This window comes from Rhinolophus ferrumequinum, chromosome 24, assembly GCF_004115265.2.
Source record: "Rhinolophus ferrumequinum isolate MPI-CBG mRhiFer1 chromosome 24, mRhiFer1_v1.p, whole genome shotgun sequence".
Taxonomy (NCBI): Eukaryota; Metazoa; Chordata; class Mammalia; order Chiroptera; family Rhinolophidae; genus Rhinolophus; species Rhinolophus ferrumequinum.
Window position 1 is genome coordinate 1,274,700 of NC_046307.1, and position 13,603 is coordinate 1,288,302.

At 49.7% G+C, this 13,603-nt stretch overlaps 1 protein-coding gene across 1 annotated transcript; it reads left to right on the plus strand.

The window, feature by feature from the left end:
* The first annotated feature begins 1,157 nt into the window (after positions 1–1,157).
* On the plus strand, positions 1,158–11,057 carry BTNL10P (Butyrophilin-like protein 10). Its single transcript, XM_033095773.1, has 8 exons — positions 1,158–1,393; positions 2,306–2,404; positions 2,529–2,882; positions 3,450–3,734; positions 4,917–5,129; positions 5,608–5,628; positions 5,718–5,744; positions 9,953–11,057. Exons 1-8 carry the CDS (start codon positions 1,288–1,290, stop codon positions 10,579–10,581), a joined length of 1,734 nt encoding a protein of 577 aa, XP_032951664.1. The 5' UTR covers positions 1,158–1,287; the 3' UTR covers positions 10,582–11,057.
* The last annotated feature ends 2,546 nt before the right edge of the window (positions 11,058–13,603 follow it).

Consider the following 13,603-nt stretch of genomic DNA (forward strand, 5'->3'; position numbering starts at 1 on the left):
TACACTATGTGGCATGCGTCTGCTTCTCCACATTCTCCTCCCTTTGCACTTTTAGGGAACTTGTCCCCCATCTCAGTTTCAATGCTGTACCTGATGAGGTTGGGTGAATGTCTCTGGTATCTTTCACTTCCCAGAAACAAGGCTCTGGGCCACTCATGAACTCATGCCCTGTAAGGACCATTCATCCAGGTGACCACCTGTTAGGGGGGAGCCCCACACCTCCTCCAGGACTCACTCGGCCCTTCCTTCTCCTAGGCAAGCATCACATTCTGCTTTCATCACAGTTGGAACCACTTCTCTAACTGTTAGAGCTTTAGTCCTCCTTCCTGTCACACCTAAGCTGCGGTTTAGGTGATGTCATTACCTGTTTAAAGCAATACAGGAAGATGAAAATGAGGGGCAGGGAGAATCCTGCTTATAATCCATGTTTACATATAAGAGGGGGAACAACTGGCTTACCACAAGCTCATTCTCCCGAGGAGGAATGCAGGGGAGAATTGGGGGTGCATTTGGGCAGCATCAGTCCCTGTGTGACTCAAGGTTCTGCCAAATTAAAACATAACATTCTGCCAAATTAAATTAAACACCCCACCTTGAAGAAGACAATGAGGCCCTTCCCTGTGGCTCTTTTCCCACCAAAACCCTTCCGGGAAATGTCCAGACTTCTGAGTCAACAAGAGGGAAGGGACATGGTTCAGCCAAGCATGTCACTCGGATGCAGGTATACAGGTGTTCTGAGCTCAGCCCGAGTCAGGCTCCCCATGAGGACAGACAGCCAAGGCCATGGGATGCAGAAGGGTGTGACCTGAATTTCAGCACAGGAGTCTGCAGGGAAAACATAAAAATTTGGCCAATTTCAACCCAATTATCAAAAACTTTCCTGAAGGATCCAGACTCAGCTTGGCTAGGACTAGAGGTCTTCTGATAATAGAGAAACTTTATCTGAAGCCCCCAGCTTCTGCCCTTGGCCTTGATCCTGGTTCTCGATAGCCACATCTCCTCCTTGGGGCTCCTGGCACTGGCCCCAAGAGCCATCCCTCCATGGGCCACTTTGCTTGGTCTCCATCTCTCCCCCTATCTCCTTCTACCAGGGTCTTCAACCCTCGATATGCTCAGTTATGTTGACCACACCCTTTAGGAAACCTTCTTATTTTTTCTGTTGCAACTGCCAAAAAGGCACAGTTGCTTATTTTTTGCAAAAAGGTAGTAGGAAGATTCCACAGAAACTGGGGGACTCAGCTGTTTACACTGGGTTTCTGGGTTCTGGGCCCGTATCACCACCTGTGGATGGTGTGGTTCATTTGTTTTATACCTGAGACTTGCAGAGCACTAAGTGGATTTCCTCCACACCAACAGAATTTCTCTGGGAAGCCTGCACGTGGACTCGGGTTTGGTGAGTGTTTTCCGTTTTTGAGCATTCATCTGCATCTTTGCTTTCTCCACTTCCTTCCCATCGTCAAGTACCAGGGAGACCTCGGGGCCTTTCCTACAAGGCAAGCTCCAAACTGAATGAGAGCATTTGCTAACATAACTCTTGATTCGTTCACATAAACACCGACCCTGCAAGGCTGTGCTGGGTGGGATTGCCCTGGCCAGCAGACGAGTTTCAGAACACTTGCTCTCTACACTGAGTTCACTGTAAGTAATGGAGATTCTGACGGAGTGTTTTGACCTCAGGGTTTGTGTTCCCTTCCTCCAGGTACAGAAGTCCTCTTGTGGAAAATAGAAAACAGAAGGCTTTTAGATAGATTTTTGACCTTGGGTTCTCAGAATCAGAATTTGAGTTTTCTCTCCCAGCGTGCTTGTGTTTCACTACTGAACATGCTTAGATATCGGGCAATAACCTTACAGGAGCAGATGAGGAAATGAAACCCCTTCACACTGGAGGATGTCACCATGGAATTCTGGGGATGGATGACGATAAGAGGGATGTTATCCATGAGTAGGTGAATACAAGAATAGATGGCAGTTATTGTTTCTCTATTTGTAGAATTAATAACTTGTTAGGGAGTAGAAGTGACTAAGATGGTGAAAAACAGCCTTTCTTTTCCAAGGTCATTTTTTTCTTCACTCCTGTTAGCCAGTTGGTGGTTCCTTATCTCCCATCAAGACAGAAAGGGAAAGACAGAGACAGACGGGGAGCTAGAGAGACAGATGGAGAGAGACAGACAAGACAGACAGAGAGAAAGGGACAGAGAGACAAAAAGACAAAGACAGAGGAACAGAGACAGGCAGAGAAATTATTTCCGCCCCAATAAGAAATTATATTGTCTCCAATACCTGGGGTGTGGGTCTCTCTCCCCAGCAAGGATGAAAAAGACCTGTAGTTCAGACACCTTTCCGCCCAGGCTCTCCGTCCTCCTCGTCCTCCTGCAGCTCCTGTCCAGCTCCGCCACTGCACATGGTAAGAGCTGCTCCCTCCCAACCTCAGGAGAATGGCCCACGTCAGCTCAGGGTCCAAGGCATGGCGGGAGAGCCCCTAGTCTCCTCGGCCCTGGCCTACCCTGTCCTTTTGGTCTGTCCCTAAGGGAAGGCTGACTTCACCGTCTCTGGGCCTGGCGAGCCCATCTGGGCCATGGTGGGGGCAGACGCAGACCTGCCGTGTCATCTATCCCCTAACATCAGTGTTGAGGATATGGAGATGCGGTGGTACAGAGACCAGCCTTCCCAGGCGGTGCACGTGCACAAGAAAGGCAAGGACATGCAGGAAGAGCAAATGGTGAGGTATCGCGGAAGGACATCCTTGGCGAGGGCTGGGCTGGCCCAGGGTCAAGCCACAGTGAGGATATACAATATCAGCGCTTTGGATAATGGGACGTTCCACTGCCACTTCAAAGATGGCACCACGTTCCAGGAGGCCACGCTGCAGCTGAGGGTGGCAGGTGAGGCAGGGCCCCATATTTCCCCAAGAGCTTCTCCCCCAAGGTTTTGTCCCCACTCCAGACCGTCCACTTGTGGCCCAAAGTGCCTAAGCTTGAGGACTCCCACAGCATGTGCTTCCAGGCATATCCATTCCCAGGTGCTTCTGCAGGGGCAGATTTCTCAGGAAATGTGTGGCTTTGTTTTCTAATTCTCCTTATCTCCATTTTCCCCATTGACCTGGAAACAGGAAAAGAGGGAGAAGGGGGCGGGGAGTGTGTATGAGGTGTGGGAGCAGTCTCCCTGGTGATCCACAGCTCGTGTTTGAAGCCAGCAAACCTTGTGTTCAATCCCACACTTACCATGTTGTGACACAGCAAAGGTATTTAATTTTAGTGAACCTTTTCTGTTTTGTCCTGTGTTTTTTTTTTATTTATGGGAATGAGGATAACATATTTGGGATGTAGCTATTACACAGAGTAGGTAGTTCGGGAAAAATCCCCAACCCCAATAGAAAATTCTCAAGATTTTCATCTTTCTGGTGGAAGCGGGGTGGCTGCAAAGGTGGGAATGGCTATCTATTTCCGCAGGGCTCGGCTCGGAGCCCACAGTCTCCGTACGAGTTGACCAGGACAAAGGTGTGCGGGCAGAGTGCACCTCAGCAGACTGGTACCCAGAGCCCCAAGTCGAGTGGACAGACTTCAAGGGACAGATCCTGCCTTCCGTGACCAATCTCTCGGCCTCGCCAATGACTGGCCTCTGGACTGTGGCATCCAGTGTGACCGTCCAGCAGGACAGCGTTGTGGAGGACCTCTTGTGCTCCATCTCCAACCCCCTCCTCTCGAAGAGGAAGGTGGCCAAGATCCTGCGGTCCGGTAGTGTTCTCTTCACTTCTGGTCTCTAAAGCTCTGAGTGCAGGCACTCATGTCCCCAGATGCCAGGTCATTAGGAGGGAGAGGAAGCTGTTAGCTGTTAGCCTGAGGGGACTGCTGGCAGCTCCCTGTCCATTGCCTGGGGAGATGCACACTTTTGGGTACTGATCACTGAGATGGAGCAGAGATGAGGTGCAGAGGGAGCCCCAAAAGGACTTTACCTTCCAGGGGAAAGAGAAAAGTTTACTGCAATATTAACTTTTTAAAGGTTTTTTTAAATAGACTAAGTTTTAGAGTTCTAGGTTTGCATTAAAATTGAGGGGAAGGTGCACAGATTTCCCACACACACGTGGGCTCCCACCATCGGCTTCCCCACCAGGTTTGTTACAATAGTAAACCTCCATGGACACATCATCACCCAGAGTCCATGGTTTGCATTAGGTTTACTCGTGGAGTTGGACCTGCTGCGGGTTTGGGCAAATGGACAATGACATGGATCCACCATTGCAGTCTCATGCAGAGTAGTTTCACTGCTCCCAAATCCTCTGTGCTCTGCCTGTTCATCCCTCCCAATTCCCCAGCCCCTGGAAATCTTGGTCTTTGTACTGTCTCCGTAGTGTTTACCTTTTCCAGAATGTCAGGTCGTTGGAATCGTACAGTATGTGGCCTCCTCCATTTGGCACCTGTCACTCAGTAATACACATTTAAGGTTCCTCCATGTCTTTTCCTGGCTTGATAGCGGGTTTCTTTGTAGTGCTGAGTAATACTCCACCGAATGGATGCAGCAGTGTGTTTTTCCATCCACCTGCTGAAGGACATCTTCGGGGCCCCCAAGTTTAACTTTGTATAAAATTTTCATTTCTGAATGATTCCAAACTCAGAGCAAATTTGCAACAATAATACCCAGAACTCTGTGCACCCTCCACCCAGATTCATGGCTTGTTCAGCTCTCTGCCACTTGCATTTTCCCATCTGCCCCCGGCGTTTTCCCATCTGCCCCCGTGTACACTAGTACTGTGTGTCTGTCTACATCTACGTACACAAACGCACACATATGCTTTTCTGAATCTCAGAGCAATCTATTAAGACTGGCCCCCAACCCACGAACCCTGTAATGTCCACATGTTAAGAACACAGAAGCGCTCTCACCCTGTAATTTTGCTCTCACCCTGGAATCTCTGTTAGCTTCCTTTTCTAGAAGGTTCTGGTCCACAGCGGAGTGGAGAATAGCCCTGCCTCTGACCCTCGCTGCAGTGGCGCTCAAAGTAGCCACAGTCATCTGCATCTTCTGGAAGCTGCAAAGGGAAAAGAATGGGAAGCGGCTGGAAGAAGAGAGACTGCGTGCAGCAAAGGCGCAGGATTCGCAAGCCAGCAGGAACGGGGACTCGCCACTCCACGGTGCGCAGGGAGCCCAGAGGCCCAGCTCTGGCACCACCCAGTCACCATATACCAGAAACCCTGATTCTGAGGACCCAGTGAATTCCAGAAAGCTGGAAGGTTTCCCTCTCAGAAGCACTCAATCAGCTTGACCCCAAGTGTGTCTGTCCCTTGAGGCTGATGACACCTTCTCAAAATATTGCAAAAGCGATTAGATACAGCTGGTGGAGGGAGTCTGTTGTTGTCAGGGTTCTCATCAATACTGAGGCGTTCACTCCACTCCCTGCCTCCTGTGTCATTTCAGGAGCTGGGGCTTTCCCTATGCCGAAAGCAGACAGTCCCTGGGCTGGGTCGAAAGCCGGTGCTATGACTTGGGAAAAATGAAGGGCAGTTATGGGGACAGCGGGTTCTGCTCTGTACACAATGCTCTGTAGGAATAAGATGGCCTCTCTGTGGTTGTTTTGGGCAGTAAAGAACATACATTTGCTCTTTTTTACAGAGAGATGGCAAGAGGAGCTTGGTATGTCCTCACTTGACTCAGCTTCCACACGAGCTTTGGCCCCATTTGATAGCTGGCCCACCGTGTCACATCTTTGTGTTTTGTTGCAGGCTGGAGAGACAACGGCCTCGTCTACGGTGAGGGCCATGTATGGAGACTCAGAGCCTCTTCTCCCACAGGCCACCCCAAGTCCCATACCTGACCCGATCCCCAGAGACAAAGGCAGCCAGAAGCACAGACCTAATTCCCTGAAGCAGCAGGGAGGGTGGTCTTGGGAAAACAGGAAAGGGCAGAGGGGCCCTCCTTCATTGACATATGGGTCCTGGTTTCTCTCCCTCAAACACTCAGCCCTGATGCAAATAAGGGTGGGAAGTTCAGAGTTACTCACGAGGCTGGGGAGGGAGGTGGATGAAGGCCACCAGGAGGCAAGTCCAGACCATTTCTGGCTTCGATCTGCATTCTGATGCTCATTCCTGTATGTGTGCATATGTGTGTTTACACGCACACACACGTGTGCACGTGGGAGAGTGCACTGTGTTGTGCATATTGTGTGTGTTTACACTCACGCACGTGTGTGCGTATGGGTGAGTGCACATGTGCATATGCGTGCGTCTGTTCCCTTCTATTCCGAGATACAGGAATGCAGTGCTAAATGCTGGTGAGTGACAGCCACATCCTTGTAAAAGTCAAGATTTCGCGGCCCTGAGAGAACTTGGCTCCTTCTTTTATTTTCTGAGGCCCTGGGACAGACAGGCCTGGAGAACCTGTAGCAGTGAGAGTCCTGCCTGTGGGAGATGCAGGAGAGTCGGCTGTTCTGAGGCAGGGCACTGGGGGCACTGCTACGGAGGAGGGAGCAGCCAGTGACTGTCCATCAGAGGGCATGATCTCACTCAGCAGGAGGCATGGGATTTAGAGGATGAGGGTCTGACTGGGGCAGGGGGGCACCCAGGGCCGGGAGACAGAAACTGGCCGGCAGAAGATGGGGCAGCTAGGAGACTAAGGGAGGCCGAGGAGACCCAGTCCAACATGGCCACTGGTGGAAGGGCTGAGGTGGACACAGAGCCCATTCATTCATTCAGTCATTCATTCACTTAAACTAGTGCTTCACGTGGCAGCACCTGGGTGTTTGTAGTGAAGGAAGTGACTTCTTCCTGTCATCATGGGGCAATGAAAACTTTTAACTGAAACTGGAATAAATTGGGGTAAATATAGGAATAAAATGGATGCAGTGGTGAAGTTGGCCAGGAGAGCATTCACTTAGGATCACCAGGCCCTGCAGAGGGACCGCAATGTCTAAATGGAGGACTGGGTGACGGGGAGGACAGACCGCAGCTATGCAAGAAGGAGGAGTGAATCCCCCACGGCAGGGAGAGTGAGCACTGGTGTCCGTGGAGTGTGGACAACACGCCAGTGGGGCTGGGAAGGGTGCTGGACACCCGGTCACGCGGAACCTGGGAAGCCATGGCAGGGAGTTGGGACTTTGCGCAGTGCGTGGCATAACGAGTGAGGGGAGGAGTTTAACAAAGCAGGGGAGATGAACTGTTGGATGAAGAGAGGGAGCAGACAGGAGCTGGGTCCTGGTGCTCAGGCAGCAGAGTCCAGAGGGAAAGGGAAGAATGTAGGATGACCCTCCGCAGGATGACTGACTGAGTCGCAATAGCTCAATGTACTGACCAGGGAAAGGCTTGGGGACAAACAAGACACATTTAGGCCAAAGAACTGAAAATTGTCTTGGAACTCTTAAGACTGAGATATTTTCAGGCTTCCAAAAGGAGACGTTAAAGAAAGCACGGGCTATGTAAGTCTAGAGCTCCCAGAGGTTTGGACTGGAGACAGGAATTGGAAGTCAACTGCCTATATCTGGCATTTAAAATAATGACTGTGAATAAAATCTGGGAAGTCTGCTCAAATTACCTGTAAACTTAAAATTATTCTTTAAAGAACACCTACTAATTTAAAAAGGAATTAAATTTAAGGAAAAAAAAGAAAGATACAGGACAAAGAAAATCCAAGATCTAGTCTCGGAGAACCCCAATGCTTAAAGGTTTGGATAAGCAGGATGACTCCTGGAGTCAAAAAATGGGCTTGTGAGAGGGACCAGGAGATACTTCACTGAAATCACAACAGGAAGTGTGTTGAGGGAACAGCTGCTTGTGTTCGATGCAGCTGAGAAGAGGAGTGAGATGAGGACAGAAAAATGACCCTGACGAACATGACAAGTGTGGTCAATGAAGAAAGGTGCCCCATGGAGAGAACTGAGTAGAAAATTATTGTCTATTAGGCAGAGCTGAAAATTGAAGAGTGTGGAATCAAGGAAAAGTTTGGTTTGCTTTTCATTTAAGGTGGAAGATAATGGAGCATGTTTGTTGCCTAAAAGGAACGATCAGTGTGAAGAGAGACGAAGGCTGCAGGGACAAAGAAAATGAGCAAAGGGGACGGTTGTGCAGGGGAGGCAGGCATTGGGCTGTGAGTGGGATGGGCGCAGGTCTGTGTGAGATCACACAGGCTCCTCCAGCTTTCAGATCTCATAAGGGACAACATTGAGAATGCTTGCTAGAGAAGGGTTGTCACGATCCATAACAAAAAAGGAAAATTAAGATGGGGAGGGCCAGTGTGACGGTCATAGGGTGCTTGAGAGCTGGTGATGAAGAAGTGACATCCTTATGGGTGCCAGCTTGGCAGGGATGACCCTGAAAATACACAATGGCATGGCCATACTGGGAGATGCTGTATCAGTTAACTCTGGAGTGGAACGTTCAGTCACCCCATAAACCCAGCAATTTCATTCCTAGGCATAGACCCTAGAAAATGAACAGAAAGACCAGGACAAGAATGTTCTCAGCAGCATCGTTCACAATTGCTAAAAACTGAACACAATCCTGCTATTTGCCCAGTGTTTACCCAGGACAAGCAACAGAATGCTATTTAGCAATAAAAAAAACAAAAACCTAACGAATTAGAGAAGGGTGTGATGGGGGTAGTTGGCAAATTTTGAATAGGGTCTGGAGATTTTGTCATAGTTATTGAATAGTTTTGTACCGATGTTTACTTTCTGGTTTTGATGTTTTACTGTGCTTGTGCAAGATGTTGTCCTGTACATATTCTTTATGCTATTTTGCAACTTTTTTGAAAGTCTGGAAGTCTTTCTTTTCCTAATGTGAATAATCTTTTTTAATGATGAGAGGCTTTGGTATAGAAGGAGCTGGGCTAGGTGTTTCACTTAATAGAGATGGATCGTGGGTGAGCTCCAAGTCCATTGCCCAGACTTTCCAGAGAAGGGATTTGAGTGGGAAGACAGGGAATACAGGATGCAGCACAGAGACTTTGGGGAAAAACAAGCAGTCTTGTCTAGAAAGCCAGAGGGAGTGAGGTTCCACGCTAGAAGGACGTAAGCAGCTGTCTAGGGCAAAGGTGCAATTTGCTAGTTGAGCATGGATCCCCTCAGGCCAAGGGGGACTCAGTTCAGGAAGCATGACTGTCTGGGATGCCCAGATGAGACCCCGCAAATAATGGCTTGTGGACTCCAGAAGGCAGGTCTGGCTCTAGTGCCAGGCCCAAAGTCTCTCTTGTTGAAAAGGTGGCTTCTGGGACATCTGGGTGCCCAGCTGGTCCCCAAACACCCTCCCGCCTCTCAATGGGGAGCCTAGTTGCACAGACCCTATCCCCGGAGGTCTTATGCTGGAGGCCTGGGAGCTCCTAGAGGGACAGCAGGCAGAGAGTAGGGTGCGAGAGAAGGTGGCTGTTTGGGAAGATGTTCATCCTGGCACAGGGGCTGTTAAGACGCCTCTCGGGGGTTTGGACAGGACTTCTCAGTGGTTGACACCACAGCTGCCCAGCAGCACCTGCCTCAGTGCACGTGCGGTGCCGTCTTGTATCCTCCTACGTCCTTCATGTACCCCCATGTCCTCCTGTCTCCCTCTGGCTGTCTCTCTAGAGGTCTGTCTTTCTCTCTGTTTCCCTCTCTGTCTCTCTGTATCTCTCTGTCCCTCTCTCTCCCTCTGTCTCTTGTCTCTCTGTGTCACACACACACACACACACACACACACACACACACACACTGTGAGGTGGCGCACTGAGTGATAAGCAGACCTTGAAACGCACCAGCTGTACCTCTTCGTCCCCAGGAGTCACCTAGCCCCCAGTTTGTTGCTGCACTGCCTGCTGTGTTGGGGGGAGGGGCTGTTTTCAGTATCCTGGGAAGAAAATGGGGACATAAAAGGAATTTACAGGGCGGCTGTGCCTCTACGTCCCTCAGAGACATGGAGAGAAACCGTGGGGTCCCGTCCATGGAGGTGTGTGGGTGGAGGCCAGAACCCCCAAACCTGACTCTCTCTTCTTCCCACAGTGAGCCCATCCCTGGACCCCGACACTGCAAGCCCCAAACTCGCCCTGTCTGAGGATGGGAAGAGTGTGAGGCGCCAGCCCTTGGAGCAAGAGCTGCCGGACGACCCTGGCCGATTTGACCTGGACCCCTGCGTGCTGGGCCAGGAGCAGCTCTCCGCCGGGAGGTACTACTGGGAAGTCCAGGTGGGGCGCAGGAAGGCCTGGACCCTGGGCGTGTGTCTGGAGAGTGTGGGTCGGAAGGGAAGGGTCCCCAAGTCCCCCCAGCACGGGATCTGGGCCTTGGAGTTGTATAAGAAAGTGCTCTGGGCCCTGGCCTTCCCGAGGGTCCGCCTCCACCCTCCCGAGCTCCTGTGCCAGGTGGGCATTCTCCTAGACTGTGATGCCGGCAGGGTGTCCTTCCACCACGTAGCAGATGGATCCCTGGTCTACGTGTTCACTGGGCTCCCTATCTCAGCCCCCCTGCGGCCATTCTTCTGCCTCTGGACACACGACCCCAGCCCCCTGACTGTCTGCTCAGGACACCAACCCCCAGAGGCCTCAGACCCACAGGGTCAGGGACAGGAGAGGGCCAGAGACCTGCCTCCAATGGGAGAGACCCTCTCCAGCCCAGTCCATCCCAGCGTGGTGTGAGACTCATCCTGTCCCCTAAAACCCAGCTGGACCTCGCACAGGGCTGCAGCTTTGTGAATTATCCCACTTTACCTTCAGTTTTCTCCTCTGCAGAATGATAACAATATATTATGGGCTGCATTGTGCCCCTGCCCCAAACTCATATGTTGGAGCCCAGGCCCCAGGACCTCAGAATGGGGCTGTATTTGGAGATGGGGTCTTTAAAGAGGTAATTAAGATGAAATGAGATCACGAGGGTGGGTCCTTATTCCATATGACTAATGTCCTTATAAGAAGAGGAGATCAGGACTCAGGTACACAAAGGGGGACAACCATGTGAAGACACAGGGAGGAGACCACCATCCACACACCAAGGGGAGATTCCTCAGGAGAACTAGTCCTGCTGCTCCAGGACTGTTTAAGCCCCAAGTCTATGATATTTGTTACACAGCCTGAGCTGACGGAGACACCATATTATACACCATTGGGTGATTTGGAAATACTGACCCCAGCTTTGGACTTACAGTAGTTGCTCCATAAACACCAGCCTTCCTCCTCCCACCCCTCCTCCTTCTCGCCCCACTTACAAACCCAGACATCTGGTTTACCTTGGGTCCCTCTCCCTTCCTCCTTCACCATGACAGGTTAGCTTAGGGCCACATGGAGGCCAAGTCAAAGATTCCAGGGGCCCTAGGCTTGCCCAGAGCATTGCTCAGGGTCCAGGTGGGACCACATGGGCAGTTTGGCAGAGAACAGACCAGAAGTAAATATTAACTGGGAATCGAAGAGCTCAGAACACAGGGAGAGAACACTGAGGGAGGCAGAGCTGGTGCTGCCAGCCACTTCCACCCTGTGTCTGGGGAGAGGAGGAAGCTGGGAGGAGCCAGGAGCTTGCTGCTTAGAGCGCCCAGTGTGTCTGGTTCTGTGAGTGCTGGCAGAACGGAAACTGGGGTCTGGCGCTGTGAACCGGTGGCCCTGACAGGGACAGGATTGGGACTGGCCTGGCCTGCATGCTCCCCTTGCCACCCGTGCCACATCTCACAGAGTAGAGTCAGGGCCCCACCCCAGAGCAGAGCACAGGGGACCTTGTGGTCGTGTCCTGGTAGTGCCCCTAACAACACACCATGCACTGGGGCCTCAACAGCGCAGGGATTTGTTCTCTCACAGTCTGGAGACCAGACGTCAGAAATCAAAATGTTGGCAGTGGTGGCTGCTTCTGGAGGCTCCAGGGAAGGGACCTTCCTGCCTCTTTCTGGGCTTGTGGCCGCATCACTACATGGCTGGCTTCATTATCACATGGCTAGCTAACCGTGTCTGTGTCTCAAATCTCCCCTTCCTTTCTCCATAAAGACTTGTCATTGGATTCAGGGCCCATCTCCACGGTACTTCTTTTGTCTAAATTGTATCAGCAAAGACACCACTTCCAAAAAACGGTCCCATCCACAGGTACCAGGGCTTAGGACATGGGCACATCTTTTGGGGGGCCTGTTAAGCCCACCATGGTGGGGGTACAGTTGAGACACAAGGGCTCAGACACACATACCTTCCTGCACAGCAGTGCCCTCTCAGAGCAGGACGGACATGGGAAATGACGATCCCTGCAAAATCTATAAATGCTTTGCAGAGTCAAGTTCCTCGTACAAAAATGAGGTCAGTTTTATAGAATTGCTCTCCATACCCACTGTTTCAGGAGTTCAGAGTCAGGCGCACTAACCTGGTCAGTGAGTGGAGTTGCCAGGAAGTGCCTCTGCTTTGTTCATTATGGCCGTATTTATAATATATACTGAAATCCCCCAGTTTTTAGAGTGCAGTTCCTGAGCTTTGCTGGTTGCATACAATCATGTAAGCACAGCACCATCAGGAGAAGGAATATTTCCTCACTGAAAGTCCCCCAAACCTGTTCCAGTTTGACCCTTCTCCCCACCCCTGTCCCAGGCAAACTCTAGTCTTACCTGTTCTAAAACTTCAAATAGGTGGAATCATTCTACACAGTCTTTGGTGTCTTATTTTTCACTTAGCATGAAAGATTTGAGGTTTGCCACTGTGGTTGCCTGTAATTATATCTCATCCACTTTGTACTGAATAGTATTCCACATGCAAGCTATTTACTCCCCAACGCAGGGACATCCAGATTGCTTTCAGCTGTTACCTAGGCCAGTGAGGCCTCCACGAGCATTCACATATGTGTTTTGGTGCGGGCATGTACTTTCATTTCTCTTGGATAAATATTTAGCAGTGAGTGTCAAGTTTATGTTTAACTTCCTCAGAAACAGCTGCAGGTTTTGCAGGGTGGCTGCACCGTGTTGCTCCTACAGAGAGAGTTCTGAGTGCCACCTCCCTACCCACGGTGGGGTGGTCATGCGGCATCAGTGCTTTCTTCTATTTTAGCCATTACAGTGTGTATTTTGGAATTGCGTTTTGGTTGTAATTTATAGCTTTTTGCTGATAAGTGAGACCGGGCATCTCTTCAAGTGCTTATGGATCTGCCATATACCTTCTTTTGTGATCGTCTGTTCCAAGGTTTTGTCTATTTCTTAAATTGGGTTGTTTGTCTTCTTATGACTGAATTGTAAGTTTCTTTAATACTCTGGGTGGTTCCGAATATACTCCTATACGGCCTTAGTTAAATATATGTGGCTTGCCTTTTTCTTCTCATTTTTGATTTACACTTTGTTGAAGAATAATTAACAAATAAAAGCATAAGCGATTTAAAGTATACATTGTGGTGATTTGATATACGTATACATAGTGATTTTTTTCTTTATATTTATAAGGGCAAAATCTATTTCTAAAAATTTTTTTTGTTAGGACTGTGCTTATCGTGTCCTGTTTAAAAATAATATATTGGACTTATTAGCCATATGCTTTAATTTGATTTTTTAAAATGACTTTTACCTTTTTAAATAAATAAGTTAAATATATACATTTTTAATTGTATTATTTCTTTTACAATTTTTGACCTATTCATTAGAGTCCTGGAATGTGTCTACTCACATTTTTGTTTTGTTCCCTCGATGCCTAATAATTTAATAATGTAAATTTA

Excerpts from the sequence above, each read along its gene's own strand:
- BTNL10P (XM_033095773.1), top strand. The coding sequence starts at position 1,288 with ATGGTGTGGTTCATTTGTTTTATACCTGAGACTTGCAGAGCACTAAGT. Across the intron at positions 3,735-4,916 it reads GGCCAAGATCCTGCGGTCCG|CTTCCTTTTCTAGAAGGTTC; the intron begins GTAGTGTTCTCT and ends AATCTCTGTTAG. Across the intron at positions 5,745-9,952 it reads AGACAACGGCCTCGTCTACG|TGAGCCCATCCCTGGACCCC; the intron begins GTGAGGGCCATG and ends TTCTTCCCACAG.